The sequence below is a fragment of the Meleagris gallopavo genome, chromosome 1 (genome assembly GCF_905368555.1).
Source record: "Meleagris gallopavo chromosome 1, MGAL_WU_HG_1.1, whole genome shotgun sequence".
NCBI classification, from domain to species: Eukaryota; Metazoa; Chordata; class Aves; order Galliformes; family Phasianidae; genus Meleagris; species Meleagris gallopavo.
Genome location: NC_139404.1, coordinates 7,148,236 through 7,175,043, shown reverse-complemented (window position 1 = coordinate 7,175,043; position 26,808 = coordinate 7,148,236). Strand labels below are relative to the sequence as shown.

The 26,808-nt window shown below is 45.3% G+C and overlaps 1 protein-coding gene across 6 annotated transcripts in view; it reads left to right on the top strand.

Moving 5' to 3' along the window:
• FRMD4A (FERM domain containing 4A) overlaps positions 1–26,808 on the top strand; it is a 206,719-nt gene that overhangs the window by 43,321 nt on the left and 136,590 nt on the right. The window contains exon 1 of one of the 6 annotated variants that reach the window (XM_085216111.1): positions 22,034–22,378. The exons of 4 other annotated variants lie outside the window; for them this stretch is intronic. In XM_085216111.1, coding sequence (XP_085072237.1) covers positions 22,049–22,378 — 330 coding nt within the window. In that variant the 5' untranslated portion in view covers positions 22,034–22,048. Of the gene's footprint in view, positions 1–22,033; positions 22,487–26,808 lie in introns of those variants that run through there. One more of the 6 variants, XM_010716904.4, reaches the window with a different exon arrangement.

Sequence of the window (26,808 nt, the reverse complement as noted above, 5' to 3'; positions counted from 1 at the left end):
ACAGACAGCATTTATCATGTACACTCCCCTGGTCACTTCCTAGCTCCTGGCTCTGGTTTTAGAAACTTCCAAATTTCTGGGGGTTGCATTTTCCCACCATTTAGTCAAGAGCTGAATTTTTTCCTCCCAGAAAATACACTTGCATGTCAAAGGCCAATGACCTTAAAAATATCTATAGCTTAGCAGTCTAAATATAGCACAGAGCTGAAATACTGAATTCCTGAGAGGGAGCCAGTGTCAACAGCAATGTCTATGGGACTGGAGGGTGGGCTGCAGCCCCGAGCTCTTTCTGTACATTATCACACACTGCAGCGCCTGGATGTCCCATCGTGGCTGAGAAGCTCTTTGTGCAGATGTCTGGCCAAAACCCTTCAGCACTTTGTTATTCTCAGGTGTCTACTTCAGCAAAGGGTGCTTTCGAGTCACCCAGAACTGAAGGCACTGCCCTCTCCTTGACCTACACCTTTGTGTAGACAGGAGTTTGTTGTATGCCCATGTGTGGAAAGCTCAAGGTTCAAAGAGCTGCAACTGACTTGACTTTGCCAAGGAGCCATGTCATGGTGATAAGCCATAACATTGCAGGGGAGTTAGATTTTATGAGCTTTAAGGGTCCCTTCCAACTCGAACAGACCCCACCATGAGCACTGAATCAGCCAGGAGTGGTTAAGCCATGACAAGTGATGGTGATAAATGCTGGCTCTAAGGAGAGGTTGTCCATCTCCATTCCTGGTTCTTCCAAGTCATCTGATCTTACAGTTGATGATCACAAGTCTCTTCCGCCAGTGCTGGCAAGAGCCAGAGTGACCCTTTAGGGGTGGACCCATCTACCTTGCAGAGATCTGAGGATATTGTCCAAGATTCTCCATCCCTCTGCTTTCAGGTTGAACTGGTATCTACCATTTATTAATGCAAGCGAGTGATGTGTTATCCATTAGTTGTGGATAGAAAAGGAGTAATAGATGTTAGAGCTTCCTCTCTTTCTTTTATTAGACTTGGGAGGGATGGAAGCAACTGAAATCCAGCCAGGAAAATGCAGCAGGGAATACATACATAGCATGGAAATGGCTTGCTAATGCTCAAAGGTGGGCAGTGCTAATTTTTGTTGGAGTTGATAACCACTGGTTTACCTCACCCCTTTTCATTTCACAAACCCAACTCTCAATGGGTCTCATTATCCTGGAAGCTGTTCAAGAAACTCCTCCTCCTCCTCTAACAGTGCTCCAAACACCTTGCAGATCCCCAAAGATTAACTGTTGTTAATACAGTCTAACCATAATATTTCTCAGTTGGTTCATTTGCTGCTGTGCCTTGAAAATCTGCTGTGTTTTAGTGATGACTATATCTGGATGGCTTCTTGGGATTTTCTCCAAAGACTTTTTTGAAGGAAAGGTCTTCTCCAAAGCATTCTGTTTACATACACTTTTTCCAAGAACAAACCCTTTATCATTCTCAGACACTATTTGCTTATTTGATTTGGTCCTGTAAAAAGAGCACGTGTTGCCACCAAACTCCTGACTATCCGGTATAGGATCTGGGCTAGGTTACAGACCCAAAATGATGACCAAACTTTGGCACAGAAAAGTTCCACTGTCCTTGAAATAACACCTACCAGATTCAGCCCATCTTCTGTTTCTTTCCTTGGTTTTGAGTATCTTTTGTTCTAGCTGTTCTTGTCAGGAAGGATTTTATATATATATATTTATATATATATATATATATAGGGCTATACGTCTCTATATCCACTCTATCTCCTGTTCATAAGCAAAGTGAAGTGCTTGCAGATGACACTCTTTCTAGCTCCTCAGAGGCAAAAGCCAAATGCCACTTAGGATGCCAAGTGCTGCTTCACATGTCCCAGTGCACCCTAGGAGTGGGTGCAGCTGATTGAGCATTGTCCTCCCACAGCTGTGGAGCACACGACCCTTTGAAGAAGATTCCTATCTTAGTCATCACTGACCTATATTTGATACCCATAATACACATCTCTTTTTACATCAAAATACCCAGAAGGTCTTAAGGCAAATTGAAACGCTCTCAGAAAAACATCCCGAAATAAATTTGCTGGGTTGTTTGTCAGTTTGGGAAATCTGTTGAATCACAAATCATTTGACAGTTTTGTGGCTATGAAAATAAAGGGAGTTTTAAATGAGTAGCATCACAGCAGTGTGAAGTTTGGAGACAGACTGGAACTTGAGATCAGCTGGGTTTTTTCTGTCACTCTTTTGGAGTGGACAAGGCCTCTGGAGGGTAATGGAATTCTGGGAAGTGCTGGATAAGCCGTTTCATTTTAGAGAGAGGAGGGAAAAGGCAGAAATTAGCAATGCTTTTAGTCTGACAGGTGAAATTGACTCCATTGTCTTGGCCTGAAATTAGGATACTGTGAGCTCTTCACCCAGCTTTACTAAAAGTCTGTAGGACTTCAGGTCTTGAACGACGTTTGCCTCCTGCACATCAGTGTTTCCTCATCTCATAGGATCTGTTCGGGTCTATCTGTCAACTTTTATACTTGCTGTAATAAGCATAATAGAGATCTTAATGTGTGAGAACAGGGTTCATCTGTACAGTGTAGATGGTGTCACAGGCTCATGTCCTACAAATGAAAGAGAAGGTTTGGACACCATGGGTTGGTATACCAGCAGCATGACAGCCCTTCCTGTTGTTCACCTTGGTCTTCAACAGCTTTCACTCCCTTGTCTCTACAGTAGGCAAGGACAGGGTTACAAGTGTTCCTGGTGTGCTGGCTAGCGGCATGTAGAGGAGATTTGGAGACCTGTAGTGTAATCAGGCTGATCAAGATCTTTCAAAGAGCCAAAAGTTTCATTACAAGAATCAAACATCTTCTTTTCTTTCCTTGTTTTATAGAACTATCCCTGGTTTGTTTGGGTTTTCCTTTCCTTTCACACCCCTGAGCATCTGGAGATGAAAGGGTATCACAGCCCATCACCAAATGGCTCAGCAAGACAGCACTGAGCATATGTTGTTTGACAGCAGAAGCTCCAATCAGGCACCAACACTGAACACTGGCAGTCAAAAGTGCTTTATTGCCTTCAGCCTTTCTGTGTGTGAAGCCAGAAGTATACGAGAGGACATGGACAATGGGCTCCCTCTCTCAAAGCACAGTATTTATCAACAAAACCTCTATCACAGGGGATGGACAAACACAGAAGCTGGGAACTAGACACAGGCATGAAGCTGTGATGCACAGTACCACCTAGTGACTGAGCATGGCTACATAAGGGCAATCCCACATTTGCAAAATATGGCGTCTGCATCCCCATCCTGTTTTCAACCCTATCTCCCGCCAAATGTGAGCACATCACTATGGGTGAAGGCAAACTGCTGATGAGCAGCTCTGATTTTTCCCATTTTTTCTGTCTTTCTTCTTGGAAAGAAAGCTCAGGTTGTGAGAGAAAGGGCTTTTAGGGGTGAAAAGTGGAGAGCAGCCTTGCTTTGTTTGCTCACAGGGTGTGCAGGTTGGGCTTAGTGCAAATTGCCCACTGAATCACTCATGAGGAAATTCTCATAGCATTGTGCAAAAGGGAAGAGGAAAAATGTGAGGTCCAGTGAGTAAGGCAGCCTTTCAGGGCATCCAAAATGAAAAGAAATGCCACAGATTTGTTCCATTCTCAGTAACGATGTGAAAGAGCAGTCTGACAGGCTCTCCTCAAGAGAGGGTTTGTAACCTTTCCCATTAATTTCTTTTCAAAGAATTGCTTATTGAAGGCTAAGCTGCTTTTTTAAGCCTTAGAGGCTGAGTGTGTCTTTGTCCTGTTTTATTATTATTACTGCTTCTCTCCCTTGGTCTCTTTTTTAAGAGAAAGCGGTTACTGTACATTGCTGGTGTTTCTCTCTGTGTCTATCTGAAATGAACACAAAGCTGAGATGGGAAATTTGTCACTTTTTGGCAAAGATGAGGCTGCATAAAGCACAATGAACTAGAAGAAATCCAGATCTGTGGGATTTCCCCATACTCCATCTCACAGATTTACCCACAATCCAAGCAGCTGGACTTTAAATGGATTTGATCCTTCTTATTTGGGTCTCTCTGCGCCAGGGAAACCAGGGAAAGGACATTCAGCCTTTCTCCTGGACCTTGGCTGGAAGCTGCTCCTGTTGATAAGCAGCCCCTTACCTGCAAGCAAGTGTTCAATGCTTGTGCCCCAGACAAATTGAGGGTTTGAATAGATATCTTTTCCTGGTTTCATAGAATCACAGAAGGTTGGAAAAGACCATTAAGATCTTCTAGAGCAACCATCAGCCCATCCCTATCATGCCTACTAACCGTGTCCCTCAGTGCTACAGCAGAGGTCTTCCTCTAAACACTGGCTGGGAATGCCAACTCCAAAGTCAGTAAAATCTAATAAATCACCTGAGTACAAAGCAATACCATATTTTCTGGAGCTACCAGTCTGTTTTTTCCACCAGTTTTTGCTTTGAGAAGGTAGTGCTTGACCACTGAACACACCGATCCCAACAGTAGCACCTGTACTTTCCCAGTCAAGGGACGAGGCCACCTCACACATGTGGCTGTTGCATGGTAAACACAGCATTTTCAACAGGACTTCTTTCTAGGTTTTTATCCTCCTTCAATTACTGCTTTTCTCTTTCCCACAATCCATGATGCTGCATCCGACCCCTGTGCGTGGCAGCCCTGATGAGGCTCCTGCAGCTGGGTAAACACAACGGAGTGAATAGGGCCCTTCACAATGGAGTCACCAGGAAATCCAAACACTGTGAAGGCCAACAATTCAGAGGGAACACAATAATGTCATTTGGAGACATGCTCCTCCCAAGCACCAGGAAAACACTGCTGCCTAGGGGTGCCGTTCCTCAAAGAACAGGTTTTCCACCCCACGGGTCTCCAGAAAGGTCTCTTTCTCTCTTTACTTCCTTCTGCAGAGCATAGTGGTTAATCACTCTGAGGAAAATGAGTTTATGGGATAAATAGGAAAGGTGGGAAGGCTAATTTCTGTCTGTGGTTGTGCTGGGGTAAATACAAATTATGGCAGTGGGTTTACAGTGGACTGAGTGGTCTGGAGAATGGTCAGCTTCTTGCATGCTATACATGCTGGCTCCTAGGCACCAGAGTGAGGAGCAGAGCAGAGGAGCCACCACTCCCTACACTTTCCCTTGCATGTTGCAATAGATTTTGAATTACACAATTGCGTTTATTTCAGTCCCCTCATTTATTTAGTGGTTCCATCCTCTGTGGTCTCTTCTGGCTTTTGGGTTTGTGCTTGGGACCCATGAAAGCTCTCTTTAGCCCATCAGTAATTTCCATCTCCCAGAACAGAGCAAATTCTCTCCCTACTGCCCAGAAAGGTGAATGGGGTCCTGATCTCCATACTGTGCCCCAGCCCCATGGAGTACCCAGTCAGTGACCCTAGCCAGTAGCATCACACCTTGAGAGAAGCCAGCCCATCCCCAGATGTTGCTTGGTTACTTTCTTATGTGGAACCTTTGAACTTTAATCTCATCTGGAAATACACTGTAAGTTATAATCCTACAGTGAGTGCTCAGATCTGAAAACCCCAAGTTGTGCAATTCCCCGTGGCAGGAACATTCTGCTAACTGTGCATGGAGGCAGTGGCAGGATGTTTTTATGGGAACCATGGTCATATCAAGCTGCCTTTTTAAAGGTTTCTCAAAAGGAAAAAGATGGGAAGGGAAGGGAAAAGGAAAAGAGAACGGGAAAAGGGAACAGAAGGGAAAGGGAAAGGGAAAGGGAAAGGGAAAGGGAAAGGGAAAGGGAAAGGGAAAGGGAAAGGGAAAGGGAAAGGGAAAGGGAAAGGGAAAGGGAAAGGGAAAGGGAAAGAAAAAAAGAAAGGGAAAGGGAAAGGGAAAGGGAAAAGGAAAGGGAAAGGGAAAGGGAAAGGGAAAGGCAGAGAGAGAGGGAAAGGGAAAGGGAAAGGGAAAAAGGAAAGGGGAAGGGGAAGGAGAAGGGGAAGGGAAAATATAAATCCTGATGAAAAGATTCTGGGAATTTTTTCCTCAAATCTTATATGTTTTCCTAAAATGCAGTGCTCAATATGCAAAGTAATTCATATTAATTTCCATTCATTGTTGCAAGGCAAAGTTTTTCCCTGCTGTAAATTGCTAATTTCACCAGGATCTGACCTTGAATCAAGAAGCTAATCTAATATATGCTGATATGGACAAATTGGGTGGAGTCTCAAGTGAGCGTATACCAAGCCAAAAAAGAATTAGGCAGCCTTATATTAACAGAGGATCTGATTCGCCTTGTTATTGGCACATGTGAAAAATAATCATATCCTGCAATAACATTCACAGGATGCACTTGATTTATTACTAATCGCATACGCTCTTGCAGCTGCTGAGCCACTGCCAGAGGGTATCGTAATGATGCAGCTGGCACTCCTGTTGTGATGGCCATCAACATGGCCAATGTGACACGTTGCATCCATTGTCCCCAGTAATACAACTGTGTTTGCCACCTGAGCTGAAAAATTGAGTCCTGTAGCTGTGATTTCAAGAATCTCATCTCCTGTATGTAAAATAGGAATATATTATTCTTGTGTTTTCTTATACGGTGATTAGGATAAGGATATATGTTATAATGCAAAGATAATATATAATGTACATAGGCTGGGGGAGCACATATCAAATCTAAACTGTTTGAAAACATTCAAATAGGCAGAATAAAACTGCTTTTGATTCAGACTATGGGAGTTCACAGGACATTTTGGCATGATTATTTTCTCAGCTGAAAAGATACAGTTTCACCAATGTTCTTACAGCTTATCAAAGCCCTGCTTTTGCCCAGGGGCTGGCTGTGCAGACTAAATGTGCTGCCCAGAAAGAGGTTGAGTCCATCTGAATCCCACTGGGCTCAGCAAAGGTATATACAGCAGAAAGAGGTTAGACTGATGCATTCAAAGTCATTCTCCATGGAAGGATCTGCTTTGTGCAGACCAGGAGAATCTGATTTTCACAGCAAGAGGGACATATTTCCAGAGGTGAAGGTGGAATGGGAGGTGAAGGTAGCTGGGAGGGTCCAGGTGAGCTCAAAGTTCCACTTGATTCTCAGCAGGAAGATCTTCTCCCTCATCACTGTCTGCTTTGCATTATTTGTTTTCATTTGACAATGCAGAGTTCAGGGAAAGAGCCACCCCACTGCTTCAAATGATCCAAACACAGTCTGTTGCAGCCGGGCAATTCCTGGTACACAATTCCACCCATTTCTGATGCATAAGGTTTGACGAAACAGTGATGCTATCTAAAGCTCAACAGCTTTGAGACTGCCTTCAAAATTACTTGGGCATAGCCATTTGCTCATTCTCAGTCAGATGCCATTCAGTCACAGAATCATAGAATCATGGAATGGCTTGTATTGGAAGGGACTTTAAAGATCATCACTCTCCAATCCCTGCCGTGGGCTGGTTGCCCCCATCAGCTCAGGCTGCCCAGGACCCCATCCAACCTGGCTTTCAGCACCTCCAGGGATGGGACACAGCTTCTTTGGGCAACATACAACAATGCCTCACCACCCTCTGAATAAATCATTTCCTCCTACTGTAATGATGATTCAAACAGCTGAAAAAAGTTTTGGGTCTTCCATCTTTAAAACTGACCAGCTTGTCAACCCAAAATGATCTACCTCAGTTGGTACAACCAAGATCAGGATTTGGTCTGAACTGAGACCTTCCAAATCAGAATCTACCACATTCAGCAAGAGTCCTGCTTTTACCCCTTCTTTCCCCTCTAGCTGTCTGTGGATAATTATAAACCATAATTACACCATTATAACGATAAGCCAATTACTACAGCGAGGCATCTTTTCAAAATCCTGTAATCGAAAGGGAAGTGTGCACGTTCTCTAAACTCATGCTTCGGCAAAGTGATTCTGACAGCCGCTCCTCTGCTGACAGTACCTCACAGCCGTGCTACTGAGCACAACCACAGCCTCAACACGGGTCAGTACCTGCACAGTGCTTGTATTCTGATTTTACTATGCTGAATATCTCAAAGCGACGTCCAGCCGAGCACAAAGGTACTGGATGCGTATCCTATCTGGCATGCCTGTGAAGCTGGGACTGCTCTGAGTGTTTTGCAGGCTTACAGTGATGGAGGGCACGGAGGTCTTGGGCATTTCCAAAGCATTTCCAAGGCATTACCAAGCCTGCACTATGAGCTTTTGTTCAGGGTGGTAGGCATAATGGCTGCTGCTTATATGTAGGCAGGCATGAACTGGACAATGCTCTCGTTCCCATCATTCTCTTGTCTTCCTTAGTTTGCACACCTCAAATATTTGGCTGTTTTCTACTTTTTTGTTTCTTCTGGAGCACAAGTCTTATGGGAAGTGGCTGAAGGAGCTGGGATTTTTCAGTCTGGAGAAGATGAGGCTCAGGGGAGACCTTATCATTCACTACAGCTCCCTGAAAGGAGGTTGTGGCGAGCTGGGGATCAGCGTCTGCTTCCAGGTAACAGCGATAGGATGAGAGGGAATGGCCTAAAGTTGCATCAGAGGAGGTTCATGTTTGATATTAGGAAACATTTTTTCTCGAAAGAGTGGTGATGCATTGGCACAGGCTGCCCAGGGGGGTGGTGGAGTCACCATCTCTAGAGGTGTTCAAGAAACGTGCAGATGTAGCACTGATGGACATGGTTAGTGGGCATGGTGGGGATGGGCTGACAGTTGGACAAAATGATTTTAGAGGTCTTCCATAACCTTAGTGATTTTGTGATTGATGATTCCTTGCACATGAACTTGGGCAGTCTTTAAGAGGAGGTGGCACCTTGAGGCTGGCTTTGTTCCTTCCTTCTGTGTTTAAGCAACTAATTGTTCCTCTTTGCTCTTCCAAAGCCTGACCCAATGCATAGCAGTTTTCAGTGCTCTTTGGAGTGATTCAAGGTGTAGCCCTCTTAGGAGATACCATCCCTGTAGGATGCTGGGGTGCCAGCAAGATGCAAAGAGCAATCCTGGGCGAACAGCTGAGGTTGCACAAATGTCTGTCTGTAGAGTGCTTCACAGTGGGGATCAGATTTGTGATATTTGCATCTATTTAGGTTCCCTTGGCTTCAGATGAAGAAGGGGCTTTGGGTGGTCCAGATCCCTCATCTGCTCTGTAATTAACTCTAAATGCTGCTTTTCACTCAGAGGCAACTGGAGGCCGCTGCAGATTGCACTGGGAGTGAGCCACAACTTTCACAAAACCAGAAGAATGAGCTATAGAAGAATGAGCTGTTTGCCATCCTTGACAAAACACTAAGCAACAGCAATGCCAATGTTGGTAAACAGTTCAGCATAGGCACGGGAGGCCATGAAGAGGCTGTTTTAAGTCACCAGCATGAAATCTGCATCTGGCAAAGGTCCTGCTGTGCAAGGGGAGCCGCGTGAGCTCTTGGGGTTAGCACTGTGCCTTGAATGCATTTTTCAGCCAACCTCACGGTTTCTAGGGATGCCATTATCAACAGAGGACCTGGTTTTATTATTAAGCAGCAAATCAATTTGGCTCTGCCTAGCACAGTCCAATTACTGCTTGTAGTTACTGTAGGCTGAAGAAGTCATAAATAAATGAGCATGGTGGAGGTATTTAACATTTCAGTCCTACCACAAGCACCCGACACTTCATGTGCCGGCTGGGCATCGATCCTGCTGCAGATTGCTCCATTTTGGGAGGATTTTTGGTGGTCAGAAGGCAGGTGGTGGATCAGTTGCAGGGCAATCAGCGGTAAAAGCAGGCTGCTTTTTGCTTTTGTTTTCCAAGCAAGTTGGGGGCTGAAACAGGGCAGGGGCCTCTTCCTCCTGCTCTCTGCGGGAGCTGAGCAAATGCCGGCTCATGTGTCAGCTGAGCAAGGAGCCTGGTAAAACCCCAGCGCTGCCCAGGGGACAGCACTGCTTGCTTTCCATCTCCTACTGCTATTCTCAAGGCACCGCAGCTGCTTGTTTTTATTTTTCACACATTTTAGGATTTCGGTTGTTCAGTATGAATAAAGCATCATGTAACATACAGGCACCTTGTTAGCACAATGATGTATGAACAGCCACACAACATACTCACCACTAAACGGACACGTGAAAAAAATTATTCCCTTACATGTGGCTTTCTTTTACTGCACCATTCTCTCCCCTCTTTTTTTTTTTTCCTTCCTTTCCTCTTTGGCACATTAGGCTAATTTTGAAGTGCCTGCTTTGGGGGACACAGCTGAAGCGTGCCCATGCTGTGCTAGCAGCCAACGGGATGCCGGCTTTGACTTGTGCGTTCATTAGCATTCAACCGTAGGGTCGAATGAATCGTTCCTTCTGAATGTTTTTATTGTGATTATTATTCGCTCTTTCTGCCAGGGATTGTATGAAAATGACATTTACAGTCATTTGCCATAGTTTACGTCGTTTTGTGTCTGGTCACTTGGTTTTGTGGTTTTGTCTTCACCAGTGTAGCAGAAATATGAAGTTGGTTTTGCATTGAAACAGGTGGCAGCTTCTCATCTTTCTTTGTTACAAGCAGCGAGACGTCCAGCAGTTTAAGGATTTTGTTTAGGGGGAGTAAAAGGGTAAGGGGGAAATGGGGTATTTCCTATGGATTGCCTTGTTTGTTTGCTTGGCCTTGCTTATTCTTTTGCAAGAGGAAATCATCAGGAAAAGGAACTTCTATTGAAATCTCTAGTGATTTCCAGATTTCCCTCCAGATCTTTTGCACAGCCCCACTTGAGATACTTGCAAACCTGCTGCTGAAATAAAAGGTTGCTCTTCCCTTCCCTGATAAAAGCAGACTGAGCTTGACATTTGCCATTCTGCTTGTGGGGAGCTCAGAGCCTTGCAGCCTTTTCATATTTCTGATGCCATGGAAAGCCACCATGGCAGAAACCAACCAAGTTCTGATGCCAAAGCTTCTTCGCTGTGGTTAAAGAGCAAAATAGTGGCTGCTGTGTGCTCCCCTAGCTGCTCTACAGCTACAAAGCATCAAAGTACAGAGCATGTGTACACTGCTATCCAGTGTATAGCCTTGAAAATTAAAAACCTAGTGACGTGGTATGAAATATCTTTGTTTTTTTGGGGTAGAATCTAATCACAAGGCCTGAATACAGCAGCTATAGGATTTCTTGACTCCACTCCTGAAGTGGGAGCAGAAAGGTGTAAGTTTTCATGGGGTATATCAGTGCAGTCTTCACAGTTTAATGGAGCACAGAGGTCTGCACCAGCTCAAAATCTAAATCTGTGTAAATCAGGATTTACTGATTTTGCCTACGTGCAGGTGGAAGGATCCAGCCTGGCTTTGGTGGCTGTGTGTAGGATAGGAACAGCGTTGCTGTAAGACTCTGGGTTTGAAAGTATAGAAACATAGCCTATGTGATCACCAATGGAAAAGCATCTCCATTCACCACCAATGATCATACTCGAGGTCTCAAGAGAAATTACAGTTATTCCCTGCCTCAAGCCTAGAGTAAAACAGCATTTTCTCCATAATAGCAGTGTAGTAACTATTGTAGATGTTGACTTTTTAATAGCAAACACTGCTCAAGAATTAGATTTACGGTCAGGTTAGTTAGCTCTAGTGACTTGAGAATCAATTATTATGCTGTACTACATGACCAGAGATTATAGGGTGGCTTATGTAATAATTTATACTGCCATCTAGGAGTGAAACTGTAACTTCATCATTTCACATGGAAAGATACTGTATTTGTACAGCAATAATTCCAGTAATGATAATGATAGCTATGAAAAGGGAGAAGGGGGAAAATGGTGATTACAACTTAGGGGAAGATATGTGTACAAATAGAACATTGAGAGGCACTGGGGGAATTTTCCATTTAAATTATTTTTCAGAGCAAGAAAAGAAGTACTATTTTGTTAATGAGAATGTCCTCACGATTCAGTCCAAGTGGATTGACAAGGGAGGCCGGACTGTTCCAGCAGCAGCTGCAGCCCCTGCCTCCTTGGCCCTGCATTGGTCAAGGCTTGTCTTGGGTTTTGGGCCCAGTTTTAGGCTACATTTTGCATTAAGTGGGACTCAATCTTTGAGATGTGCATGATGATGGATTCATTATCTCCTCTCTGCTTGTTTCTGGCTGGGTGACTGAAGCCCCATTATGAGCAGTGGCCTCAAACATGCTCGTCCTGTCCTCGAGTTGATCCTATTAATTGACCAGCATTGCAACTGCATTAAGTTGCTAAAGTGGTTTGGAATGGTGCTTTACAAGTGAAATCCCAGTGCTGGTAAAGAGACTTTTATACTGTGCTTAGCCATCATCAGCAACACATAACTTATCTTTTTATTCATGTCAGCTCTGCTAATTTCTAGGATCTAGTTTTATAGACAGCATTTTTCTTGTTCTCTGCCCACCTCCCTGCCTCTCAGCATTTGTTTCCACACTTGACCCCTTTCTCCCACATGGGACAGGAAAAAAACTTCTGCCTATACCCCAGGAATGCCACAAAGCAAACATCTTTCCTCTAATTCCTTTGAAACAAGACCACCCAGGTCAGCATTTCATTCTGTGTTTCCAGGCAAATTATTTAAAGAGAACTTTAATTAACTTTCTTTTTTTTCTCTCTGCATAGGACTTGATGCTGTCATCTTTTAACTACTGGCTTTGTCCATTTTCCTCTCATTTAGTTCCCATTTATTTCAGTCCTCACTTCACGTGAAGCTGGCAGCTGAACTTTCTGAACCCACCAAGCACAATACTCTTTTATGAACCACAAACAAGTGAACGAATATGAAAAGTGATTGCTAGTATTGCAAAATGGGCTAGGATAAGGTCTCCCATATGCAAGTGTTCATACCAGACAGTGAAAAATATAAGCCAACGTGTCAAACTACTCTCTTAACTCTAACCAAGAAAGCAAGCTCCATTTTTAAAAGTGCTAAGTCTCAGAAAGAACAAGACTGCCTTACAATAATGAAATTAATTAAAAAGTATAGTGCTGGACTCCGTTCTCCTTCACTTACTGGAATCAGTCCAGAAGAGCAGATTTCCAGAAAAACGTTATCTATCATGAGATTTGGCACTCCTGTGTAAGGTCACTGTTACTGCAGAAAGGCATCTGCCTCTGGAAGGAGGAGGAGAGGAAGAAGTGACTGCAAGTGAGTTGGGGAATAGGAAAATTAGCATTTCTGGGGAAGTAGAATCACTGCCCCTCTGACTAAGGATGGGTGAGTTCACTCTGCTTATGTGTCCAGTAGATGGTCACAGACTTGGTTTATGACCAAGCAATGGTCATAGAACCATAGAATCATAGAATGGCTTATGTTGCAAAAGACCTTAAAGGTCATCAAGTTCTACTGACTTCTTGTGCCCAAAAATATGCATCTAACCAACATTAATTGCATATAAGCCTACTGACTTGGTGTAATAATAACTTTCCTAACACACTTAATCTGAAAACGCTTTAAATGTACTCAAAGTCTTATAAACAAAGATTGCAGTCACCATCATAACATTCTTGCGAAGCCAAAATAAACAAACATTACTCAGTTTGTTGTGTATCTTAATTGCCATATATCCTGTCTGACCAGTGGTATATGTCAGTATAGCTAATCTGAATTTTATTTTTTTTTTAATTCCCATTTTCTAAATAAAACAATCCCCATGATTCATTGTAAAAAGTATCAGCTTAGAAAATGTTGACTTATGCGTTACGCTGAAATCTGTATTAATTTCTCAGGGTTTAATGAGTTACAATTCACAGTTCTCCCAAGAGACAGGGAAGTTTGTTATGATCAAACTCAGGTTATAGATGAGGACAGTGGCATAGTGAGAGGCAAAACATCGCAGAAATGGGTGGAAGAGAACAGACCTCATCATAAACCCATCTTTCCCCATACAAAAAACATACATCTAGTTTGCCATAGCCCAAAGATTGCAATGGCATTACAGAGCTGCAGAAATTACAAAGGGCACTAAGCAGTGTTTTTGCTGGTAGATGAGCAGTTGATGGCGTTAACCAATCTTCAGAAATAAAATCCCTCTTGTTCTTTGCTTCTGGAAGAGAAGGTGGTCATGGTGAAGAAGTGCTTCAGGGTAATTCCAACAACTTGCCTGAAATTTCTAGTTCTGAGTTAGGTTGGCCAAAGTGAGGATTGGATGCTTAATGCTGATTTTTTTGGAAACGGCATGCTGCCTGCAGACAGATGCCTCCTAACACCTTTGGGTATTGAGAAAAGGTTCTTCACCAGAGGGCAGTGGGCATGGAGCAGGCTCCACCGGGCAGTGGGCATGGCCCCAAGTTCAAGAAGTGTTTGGACAATGCTTTCAGACGTAGGATTTGTATTTTGAGTGGTACTGTGTGGAGCTGGGGGTTGGACTCAATGATCCTTGTGTGTCCCTTCCAACTCGAGATGGTCTATGATTCTATGATTCTACAAACACAGTGTCCTCAAAGCAGGCACTGAAATCCAAGGCTCCCCTTTTCCAAATAATAGCCAGGCAGCAAGGACTGCTCAGTCCATCAACAGGCCATTTTCAGTGTCTCCTGCCCCTTCACGACTGGAGTCTCTATGGACCTGTGCAACCACTGCTAGGCTTTGCCAAGACATTGCTTGGAGCCAACAGTGCAGATCACAGGCTCTCAGAAACCAGGCCACTGCCTATGGAGGGGAAATGAGCAACATTTATGGAGTGAATTAATCGAGCTCTTCAATATCCTTAGCTGAGGGTTAATAGTCTTGTGGTGACTGCCCTGGACAGGGTATTGGAAGAGCTGGATTTCATTTCTGGTGTGCTTTGGTAATGAAAAGGAAATTGTGTTCAGATGAGCCGTCTCTCCCAGAGACATCAGATACACAGCAATTAGACTCGAGTTAAACAGTAAATCAAGTAACACTGATTTGTAGTGCCTTTGGCACTAGCAGAGCTCCATTATGACTATTGCTATGTTTATTTAGAAGATGCTCAGTCCATTTTAAATGTTTTTATATTAAATGTAATTTGGGTGCTTGCTATTAAAGCAATTGACTGGACCTAAATGCAAATACTATTCGTCAGATTAATATTTTCTGGCAAATGAAATCTGTTCATTGCACTTTTATGACACGATGACTCCCTTGCTCCTAGATTTATTTTGTTTGCTTCCTCTCTTTGCAAGGATTGCCTCATAAAGATTAAAAAAGCCAAAGCAAACCTAAGTGTAAAGTAGAAATCACTGATTAAACTGTCAGAAATGGAGCAGCCTTTGTTAATCACTGATTCATTAGCTGGGGGAAGAAGAAAGGTCCTGAGTTTGCACAAAGTCTTTGGTGTCACAAGGTATGTGATTTATTCCCAGATTTCTCTCCATTTTTCTGTGGGATCTTACCAGGTAAAGTGATCTCTCTATGGCTCCATCTTCCCATCTGTTCAGTCTAGGTAATGATCTTGCCTCAGAGGCAGTGAAAACTTTCGATAAGGAGAAAAGGTTACCTTAAAAACCATACCTGCATCTGAAATTAAGCTACCCCCTGGTAGCACCTACGGCAGCTTTGGCTACAAAAATAATTACCTATGATAATCAGCTCTCCCTTGCATTGTTTTGAAGGCAAGCAATGGAGGAGAGAAAAAGATTTTAAGAAACAGAAAAGTATGTCTGAAAAGTAACAGGAATTGGCAAGTAAGCTTGCAGAACATTTTGTTTCTATTGCTAAGATTGTCATTGGCTGTGTCACTTTAATATTGATCCCTTGTTTTGAGTATGTCTGTTGGAAAAATATCTTCACATAAGAAAGTCGAAAGGCTGAAATTCAGGGCATTTGAAACAGACATGAGCCTTTTATAATTGCTGTAAATGAAAGCATTGCCTAACTGGTTTTGATGCATATATTTTTTAATTTACTTAGCAAAAGTTATCAATAATTATATCAATGTCATTTGTGAATGCTCTCATGACTTGTGCAAAATTTGTCATCCTTAGAAATATAACGCTTTCCCAGCCATTGTAAGTTTTGTGATCTACAGTAGAAGGCAGTGTAAAACTACAAAAATATTCTTTTCTGAAACCATGCAAAATAAAAAGCCATATAAAAGAAGAATTAGTTTGCTTTTCTTTTTCATGCAAAAGGAAATGCTTTATTATGCAGCCTCATCTAGGAGCTACGCTGCCGGGCCCAGAAAGCTCAGCTGACTCATTTTGTGTTCTTCACAATTACCTTTGCTGCCTTTTCTCACTTAAGCAGGTTCCTGGATAGCTCCCACCATTACTCACTAGATGTGACACCTGAGGAAAGGGTGGGGAGAACCTCCTCTTTCCTCAGCCGTATTCTCAGTTATTTGCCATTTACTCAGTGATTTCCCTTGCGCAGATGGAAGTTGTCCAGTTGCCTTTGTAGGAATGAGATCTCCTTGTATTACATGCATTTTATTTCTTTCTGCACCATGTCAGTGGTCTGAGAGCATCTCTCCAGATCTCAGTTGCCAATGACATGACTAATTTCTGGTTTTCCTCCATGCCTCCGCTATCCATCTTTTCTAACAGTCCCTGCACTTCTCCCTTGGGGTGAGGCCTCCTCATCTACCAGCATGCAGCCCTTTTTAGTGACAGAAGAGGCCCCTATCACTTCCTGTATTGCTCTGCTTTCAGGCCATTTCAGGTGAAAATGGAGATACTCTGTCTCCTCCACCCCAGAGGAGCTTTGGCATGAAGGACTTCCTATCACAGAGGGGAAACCCCCACCCTTTCTATTCCTTCTGCAAGAACATGGACAGCTCCCAGCACCTTCCATGTGGAAGATTTTCTTCTGTCTTCTCCAAGCTCATTGCTTGTAAAGAGTGAGGGCACCCCAAGAACTACTCTTTTCCCTGGTATCATCCCAGAAAGGCCTGAATAACCCAGAAGGAGATCGTCTTTATTCCCTTATGCACACTTCAGCTGCTCACTTTGTTTGGTCTCTTGGATGCCAGGATTACCCTGAGCTAACTGGGACACGAATGACCTACATGTGACTTGTGTCCCTCTCTCAGCCCTGGGCTGGAGCTGCAGGCGGCAGACAGGATTTGTGACCCACCATCCATTTTGATTGCCTTGTGAAGACCAAATTTTATAAATAGACCAGCTCAGCTTCGTCTGAGCTATCTAATAGCTCAGTGTCCTCCCAGCATGCACTTTCTTCACCTAATGAATGGGGATTTATTGCACTGACTCTTTGGGAATGGCGAGGTCTGCCTTCTTCCCTCTTCAGCTCTCAGAGATCCTTTAAGCCTGTGAGAAAATTAATCAGATGCTCCAAAGGCTTATTTTGTCCAAAGCTAAATTCCTATTTCTCCCACTCCCCCCCTCCTTTTGTGCCCCAATTACTTAAGGGATTGTCCTGGAAATTAATGAAAGCATGGCAGTGGGAAATAACACCCACAGTTCATTTCAGAAGTGAAGCAGTTCAGTGGAAGGCTTAATTAGAAACAACTCATGCTCCACACAGCAAATTTGGAGATATTCCAGTTTGAAGTGTGCTGTGCCATGACAGTTGTTATTGCTCTTCCAGTTATATGAGTCAAGTCTTGCTGCGGAGTGATGGCATTTTGCATTTCTGAATGACTTCCACTGTGGTTTCGACCTGGTTTCCAAAGTTGTCAGCATAAGCTATCTCAAGGACATAGCTCATCCTGGAAGAAGAATGAGATGATGGGGACAGATTCAGCAGTGGAACTGACAGCTCTTCATCTCTCTCACTGGCTGTGATCTGTGGAAGTGGAAAAGAGCCACCTGGTGGCTTGGGGAAATGGCTGGCTTGCATCAGTCCAGCTTCTGCTTCCTAGAATTGAGACATTTGTTGCATGGAGGCCGCACCTCAGTACTGTGTTCAGTTTTGGGCCCTTCACTACAAGAAAGATGCTGAGGTCCTGGAGCGTATCCAGAGAAGGGCAACAAAGCTGTGAAAGATCTGGAGCACAAATCTTGTGGGGAACATTTGAGGGAGCTGGGATTGTTCGGTCTGGACAAGAGGAGGCTCAGGGGAGACCTTATCGCTCTCTACAGCACTCTGGAAGGAGGTTGTGGAGAGGGGAGGAACAGCCTCTTCTCCTAGGAAAAAGCCATAGGACCAGAGGGAATGGCCTTAAGTTGTGCCAGGAGAGGTTCAAGTTGAGTATCAGAAAAAAGCTTTTTCTCAGAAAGAGTGGTGAGGCACTGGCACAGACTGCCCAGGAAAGTGGTGGAGTCACTGTCACTGGAGGTGTTCAAGAAATGTGTAGATGTGGCACTGAGAGGGACACACTGAGGGTTAGTGGGCATGGTGGGGTAGGTGGATGGTTGGACTGGATGATCTTTGTGGTCTTTTCCAACCTTAATGATTCAATGATTCTCTAAGATCATACTGTTTTTCTTTTTAAGTTTTGGAAGTTTTCCAACCTTTTACTGCCACTCAAAAAGTACAAGTTATGCAAGGGAGTTAGACCCTCAAACACCTCCCACAGGCGGCTGGCAGTTAGATACCTTCAGCATGTCCTAAATGTTCTTTGAAAGCATCCTTCTCAACTTCCATGGGTCTCTGATGCACCATACGGGGGAATAACATTGACTTCTGTGAAGCACTGCACTGCTTATGGATGCAAATCACTGTCTTAGTGTGAATATTACTTCATGACATGACATCTCCTCCAACTCGTTAGTGCTAATTAATGCAGTTCAAGGATAGACAATATTCATTAAGCTTTTCTGAAAACGCAAGAAATGTTCATGTAACAGCTCACACATTTTGAAGGCACCATAATCCTATCATCATGTTTTCTGTTTCTCTGTAAAATATTTCAGTACTTTAATCTTTGTTAAGGAGAGTGGAAGTGAATTGTCAACAGTGGTTCTTCAGCACAAGACCATGGTGTTTGTTCCTTGCTTTGTTATCAGGAACTAACAAAAGGGATCAGCGTGTTGTTATTTTGGCACATAGGCATCTGGTTGCTGGAGGCTTCCCTTTGCGTATATGAAAGTTAAATATTTGGGTTACTGTTTTCTCTTTGGGTCTTGCCATGATACAAAGCAGCTTGGAAGAGATGCAGCTATCGCCTGCTTCTAATCATTGCAATGACAGCAGCTCTGCTACCTCCAGACAAAATGTTTGTTTCTGGGTTGTATTGTTTGGGTATTGACAGATCCAGAGACCTTGTGAAATTACAGAAGCTCCTTGAAGAAAAGCACTCTCACTGATGCTGCTGAATTATAGCTAGGATGTTAAGAGAGGAGGTGAATGCTTTGTGTGTGTGTGTGTTGTTGTTTCCTGAAAAGATACTGTTGAGGAAATCTGAACTGCAGCATGTGTCTGGGAGAGGACTAAGGAGAGAGCAAATTCTGGATAGCACAAGGTGTTGCCTCCACACTGCAGTGAAGCTGACCTCCAGGCTTTAATCAGGCTGGGGTGGGTTTTGAGGTCTCCATCTGCTCTGAGAGTTTCAGTTTCTCTCTACTTATAGACACACCAACAAATGTCTGCAGGTGTTGTTCTACATCCTTCACAGACCCTCTCTTTCAGCCTGCTGCCCTTGTAGCTTGGGGAAACTCCTTACTACTAAGGAATTAGCCCAGATCTGGCCAGGGTGTTTCTGGGAAGGTGCACAATGAACCTAAGAAAAGATCCAGAGAGAGTTTCTTGTCCTATTCTGAGAGCAAACAACTCTGTCTAGTTTCATTTTTGTGATAGACTCTTGGTAGAAACAATGCTCTATTATTCTTCTATTTGTAACAAACATTTCCAGGCTCCTTGCTAGACACATGGGATACTATCTTTACTCAGAACAGTAATTTATTTTTATTACAAATATTTCATCGTGAATTAGGGGATTAAGGAAATGCGAAATTGGGCCATGACCCAGGTCCTTCCTTATTGGTGCCAATGCCCCAAAGCTATTGGAGTATCCATTGCAATCACACAGATACGTTTTGAGTGTAGTGGGATACACTTTGTGTACCTCCAGTAGACAACCCCACCAGAAAACCAGCTCTTCAGAAGGCATGAGAAAGGATTCTCCGTGGCTGCCTCCAGACTTGTCTAAAGCTCATGCCTGTTTACCTAGGCTTAGTGCCGAAGGGAGAGGCTGAAGTCTTGCTGGGAACCTGTAATTCCAAGCCAAGTCTAATGAAACTCCCTACACGTGCACTGAAAGATGAAAATTGAAGCTCTGGGAAGAGCAAGCCTTGCTTTCCAGCTTTTTACGCTATGCATGAAGCAAATTAGTTTCCAATTAGAGGCTTCCAATCTCTTGCTGTTACTTAAATCCTCCAGGTGATCTCTTTTACTACCAGCTGGATAATACTGTATCACATCCCAGCTCCACTCTGGGTTTGCAGGCAGAACCTGCCATGGGAAAGTGGCTTAGGGAGGGACAATGTGTGCCATTCAGTGACAGGTGGGCCTTTGCTATGATAGGTTCTTCCTATCCCAAGGGCGAAGCCTATGGCCTTGGCATATTCCTGTACTGAAACAAGAACAAGCAGGCACTTGCATGGTGAGCACTCCTTTGAAGCAACTTTCCCTCCTGTTTTAGTGAGAAACAGCATGAGAATAGGATTTTTCATTGCTGGTCCCAAGCAGCATTCATGATCTGAGCTAAACAGCCAATCCCCAACAGGACACAGCTTTACCCTTGCAATGCTCCCTTTGCTTTTCCTGGGGCAGAGATGAGTATCTTTGCTGCCTCCTGCCACTGTGTCCTGACCTTAGATGGCCTTCAGGGCAGAGCTGGGCCACCTCAACCACTTGCTCTCAACCGTCAGCAGCCAGAGCTACCTCTATATTTAGACCTTTAACCAAAGCCAGCTCTTGGGTGGAGTGAGCTGGACAGGAGAGTCTGTCTGTGGTTGCATTTGTGGCTCCATTTTATGTCTGTGTCTTTAAAGAAAGGGGAGAGAATTGTATTGATGCTAAAATTTTTGGCTATTGCACCAAAACCCCTTTGCAGCCCCCCATGTGTGTTGCAGAAGAGCAGATGTCAGGGCTTGCATTGTCTCTTGACATGGTCTTTGCTTTCGGTCTGACAACAGATCAAATCCAGAAACAACCCCAGCTAGGTCAGACTCCCAGCCTTGCCCACCACCATTCTGGGAAAGTGGTTGTTCTTCCTTCCTATTGAGCAAAGAGGAAAAATTCTATTTCTCCTTGACTAAGAACAAATGAAGGAAAGGGCTTACCTCCCAACCTCCCCTCCCAGAGCAAACCAATTTCTGGCCAGTCTGTGCCTAAACATGTCACAATGGCACCCTCAGGTTTTTATATCTTGGGAGCAACCCCAGACCCAGAAAGAAAGCTTTCATGGAAAAGCAAAGTGGTGACAAGAAGACACAGCCATACACATGGGGACTGCGGTGTGAGTGCTTCTTGATGTACTTGTCTGAATCAGATAAACAGCACTTTTTCCTTACCTGGAGGCAAACATGCATTGCCCTTTTTGACTGGAACAAGAAGTAACAGCTTTAAATTGTATCAGGAGAAGGTCCCACTGAGTATGTGGAAAAATTTATTCTCAAAAAGAGAGGTGAAGCATTGCCTAGGCTGCCCAGGGAGGTGGGGGAATCACCATCCATGGAGGTGTTCATATATATGTGGCACTGAGGGACATACTTAGTGGGCATGGTGGGGGGTGAGTGGACGTTTGGACTAGATGATACTAGAAGTCTCTTCCAAGCTTAATGATTCTGTGACTGATTTAATTAATAAATAGCCATACCCTTGCCGTTGCTAGTGCGGTCTGTACAAATGCTTTACTGCCAGGTAGCATCCTCTACTGCTCCATCCCATCACAGCTGCATCCTCTCCCAGCTGAGGGTGCAGGGAGGAATCTGTGGCAGACAGTGCATGCCCCTGCCCCAGGGCTGCACTGTCTGCCCACTCTGTGGCATCCTGATCCCTCACTACCCTCCTCTTTCCCCCCAGCCAGTGCTGTGTGTGCATTCAGAGCATCCTCCCCCCATTATCCACGCAAGGTGTTCATGTGTGGGTTTGAGAAGGTGAAAGCTGTCACCCCCACTCCCTTCCATTCCTTCATCCCACTATCCTCTCATCCTTCCACCCCTCCATCCTTCCATCCCTCCATCCTTCCACCCCTGCATCCCTCCACTCCTCCATCCTTCCATCCCTTCATCCTGCCATCCTCCTCCTCCTCCCAGAAGCGAGGGGGAGCCCAGATGTCGGCAGGCCCAAGCCGGGTTCATCTGCTTCACATGACCCAGCGCCAACTGCTGCTTGCTGCCCTCCTCCCGCCTTCCTCCTCCTTCCTCCCCCTCCTCCTCCTCCTCCTCCCTCCTCTCCCACTCCAACCTCGCAGCGCGGTGGCGGTTGTGCAGGAACCGGGTGCCGGAGGCTGGCAAGCGGGAAAAGGAAGGGGAAAGCGGTCTGCAGCGTCGCAGAGCGGAGCATGGGGCGAAGCAGTTGCCCACCGCCCCATTCTTAGGGAGGCCGGGGACCCTGTGGAGGGCAACGGGGAAGAGAGGAAGGGCCGTGGAGCTGCCGAGGAGGTGTGAGAGATGGATGCGAGGCGATAGCACCGCGGCCTCCAACGCTGCCGCATCGGGATGCTCTCAGCCCCGGAGCGGAGCTGAGGAGCCGCCGAGGGACGGGAGAAGGTAACGGGGTCTTTGTCTGCAGCAGGGAGGCCCCGGGGTTCCCTTCCAGCCCCAACCCCACAGGGAAGCCCAAGCCGCAGTGTGCGAGCGGCTCCACGCCCCCTCCCTCCATTTATCTGAAACGGAGAGAAATGCTCTGCCCTTTGATTTCCTTCTCTGTTCCTCCTACCAATTAAAAAAAAAATAAAAATAAATCAGCCTTGAATTTGGTAACCGAGAAAAGCTGGGCAACCAGGTTTCTGGGGTTGTGGTTTTCAGGGGCTGAGGGTGTGGGGGAGAAGGGTTGGTGTGCGATTCCCCCCCCCGCCGATCTGGATGCTTGTCCCTGCTAAGATGGACTGCTCCTTCCCTTTCCAAATGGCTGCAGCAAGTTTAACACTGAGCTGGGGGCTTCACGAGGGGTAAAGCCCCCGACACGTTTTTCCCTTCCCTTGTGCTAAATCGGAGCAGAAAAGTTGCTGCAGATCCAGGGTTAGAAAAGACAAATAAATGGCTGTATTTCTGCACTGTGCCCGTCTGGGTGTATCTGCACGCCTTGCAGACACGCTCCGTGGAAGGAGGGCTCCTTGGCCTCATTGTTAGCGTGCTCACTGCTGGGGAGGGCATGAGAAAAGTTGTTCCAAGGCTCTGTGTAGAATTTCCAGGAGAGACAATTGTTTCTAATAATAGCCCTGGCAGCGGTTTAGCAATGGAGCACATGCAGATGCGGGAGTGAGTGGGCAGATCTCCTCTCTCAGGCAAACCGGGTCACGGGGAAATCAAACCCCCATCTCACTGCTTCGGTTTGGGGTTTTAAAACCTCATCCTGAACAAAACCTCAGCACCACTCTCCCTCTCTGCCAGGAAGGAGGTGTGGTGCCTGCACACCGCGCACGGCGGCACTATGGAGAGGTTGTACCTCAGCTCTGTTGCTGCCGCTGCACACCGGGCTGTCTCCATCCCACCCCTCTGTACCGGACCCCAGGGTCTGATGAGCATCTCCCATCCATGTGCAGAGGGGGCCACCACCGGTGTGGGTGTTTGTGGCATTTTTCCTGCCTGCCAGGCACCAGAGAGGTTTTGGTGGAGCTAAAATGGTCATAACTCACCTCTTCCTCCTTGTACCCCCAGTACTGACCCTGGCCAGGCAATGGTTCACCTGCCTGGCTTAGAATCATAGAATCTTAGAATGTCTTGGGTTGGAAGGGACCTTAAAGATCATCCAATTCTTGGTGTCTCCAAGCTGCTTGTGCTGACCTTTCTGGAGCAACTTACCAATAGCTTCTGAAAAGATAAAGCAAGTAATGTTTTAAGGAGGTTTTAATTTGATTTGCAGCAATTGATGTGCTGGCCTTTGTGCATAAGAATTCTTTGGGGTTTGTCCTTTGCAGGCAACGCAATCTCTGTTTCTGTGTGCATGTGATAACTTTAACTCTACTGCCAGGCCATAGGAGGATTTAGAGTTTGGTTTAAGGAAAACCATGGATTGGATGTCCTCAGGCTATGGGGGTTGCTCTTGCCTTTGGATCCCTTTATCCAGGGCCACAAGCAGTGGTGTCAGGTGGGGACATGCCTTGTGTCCCTTCTCTCCTGGCATACTGTTCCCAGTGGTCTTGTTGTATGTCTGAACTCATTACTGAATCAACACTGTGAGCTGGTATTTCGTGATACCATGGTCACAGCGTTGCATCATTCAGGACCATAGGGCAATGCAGTACTTCGTGGTGCAAAGAGGATTTTCTGCAGAGATCATGTCGTATTGTTCAGCAAAGCCAAGGGCTTCAGTTAGTGCATTGGGTGATATCACCAAGGACATGGGTCCAGGAAGGGCATTCCGAGTCATGGAATCTCACCCTACACCATCATAGGTAATTACAGTCATACACATCCTCCTTGTTGCTGCTGTTGCTTACTGTATAATAGCAGAAGGCTTGAATGTGGCTTAAAGGACGGCAAAGGCAAAGTACAACTGTATGGGAGGAAAAATATTACATTAAAGAGAACTTGAAAGGTGCAGTGGTAAGACTCAAGTCTGAAGAATCAGCCTAGAAGGAGAGCAAAGGAGAAGGAAGGGTCGTGTGTTATCAGAAGGGTGAGGCCCTCAGGAGAAGTACAGAGGGAAAGTGTAAATCCAGCACCAACCAAGTTTGGGGTCGAGGCTCAGTAGTGTCCCCTGGATCTGCAGTAAGGCACTGTGTGACCCACTTCTCACCAGCAAAGCAGGAATGGGCTGGATTGCTGGGATGAGCATAGCATACAGCCTATACAGCCATGCTCACGTTCAGTTCTCAGGGACTGGAGGTGTCTTACATTCAAAGCAAAGCAGGTGATGGTGGCTTCCTGAGGTCCCCAGGCTTCACTGCCAGGCAGGGTGCCCTTGGGGGCACAGCCGGATCCCAAGTCAGTGGCAGAGCCAACATCTGGCCATTCCTGCTGGCTTGCTCCTTCCAACAGCAAGAGGGCAGCTTGTCCTGCAGCCCCAGCCCCAGGGCCCAGCAGTCTGACAAAGTTAAGCTGTGGCCAAATTGCTTGCGAGCCCCCTCCAGCTCTGCTGCCCAGGCTGTCCCAGCCTCTTCCAGGCAATCTGGCTTCCTAAGCCAGCAGCAGATTGCTCAACATGGCCTTGGGGACCACTGCAGTTAATAATGTCCCTTGCTATTTCCCCTTCTCCTAGACTTTCAACAACTTAATCCTCAACACTGCTACAAATCCCAATGTGTCCTATTCCCTAGAAAACCGCAAACAATTTTCCAAGGCTACACAATGAGTTGGAGTGCCTGTCTTTTGCTCTGGAGATGAATTCCATTAAAGGTCCAAAATGACTTTTGCTGGTTTCCTCTCCTTGTCTCTGAGCAGAGGTTTGATCGGCTCTGAACTTCTGGGAGCACTTTTATGTTGATGAAGCCCTGTGCCTGATGCTAGGTGCACCTCCATGAGCTGATAGTTCAGTCTTTTCCCAACTTTAAATTGCAAAGATGATCAGAAGAGCAGGCATGGTTTGATTCTCAGTGCAGTTAATGATGTTCTAGTTTAGGATTTCCTCCAGCTTCGTTTTCCATCCAACACACTGCCCTTCTTTTCTTGTCCTGACCCTGATGTTCTCGGATGGTGTTAAACCCAAGAAGTGGGTAGCAAAATGTCTTTTTCATCCCCTGTCTGGGGGATGTGATGTTGCCTAATGTAATAATCTGAGGGACAAGGTTTTGTGGGCACAGTGGTGATAGGCTGGTGATTGGTCTAGATGATCCTAGTGGTCTTTTCCAACCTTAATGATTCTATGATTCTATGGAAAAAATGTTGAGGTCACAACAAGGGAAGTGAATTGACCCTTTTCATCTAAATTTACCTTAAAATATCCACTGAAAATCTCCTATAAAGCTGAGAGAAAAAAGAAAAAAGAAAAAAAAGAGGTCAACACTCCCATTTTGGGCTATAGAAATCCTTTGTGTGTACAGTTCTACATGTTAACACATAACATTTCAACAATGACTGTTGGGCTTGCCAACCTGCTCTGTGGCTGGAGTATTTTTGTTCCTTCTTAGAAATTCCCAGATCTCCCAATCAAAATAAATCCAACTTTGTCTGGGCTTCCTGACCGCGTGGGATCCAACGTGGCTGCAGCCGCCCCACACACACTGCAGCACTGTTGGCATCCCGTCCATCTGAGATGAGATATTTCACACTGGGTTCCAGCAGGAACTGCTCTGCAGATAGGGGACCAGCAGGAGTATGACCCTGCTGCTTTCACAGTGGCTTTATGTAGTGCATGTCAGTAATGGAAAGCCCCCGCACACAGGGAGCAGCTCTGAGAGTCAGCATAAAATCTGTGGCTGAAACTTTGCATTTCTCCTAGGGAGCATAAAGTGGATTCAGGTGTTTCCATATTTAAAACTCTGTGCTGTCCTTGCTCTGCATGGATGGTCTCTCTCCTGGCTGCGTCCATTGTTGCCCATCATCACAACATGTGGCTGCCACATGTGTATTTATGCCACGGGAGAACCTGGATGCTCTCATTTCCCAGTGAAATATCCGCTCAGAGGGGCAAGGACGATTTAGGGGATGTGTAATGAGATACAGGGCCATGCCTTGTGCACACGCACACACACAATGCAGCATTGAAGCATGCTGAAAAACAAACAGCTTGCCAAGGCAACTTCCACAGCCTCTCACAATGCTCAACAGGAAAATCTGGAGGGAAAAAAAAAGAACAAATCACTGCCTGAAGTGTTTTGGGCTCCACGCTATACTTTGCAGCCCTGGATCTGCTACTAGTGGTGTCACCATCTTGCCTCACCAAGGGCAGGGAGGATGGAGGCCTCAGTGCTGCACCCTATAAGATGCTT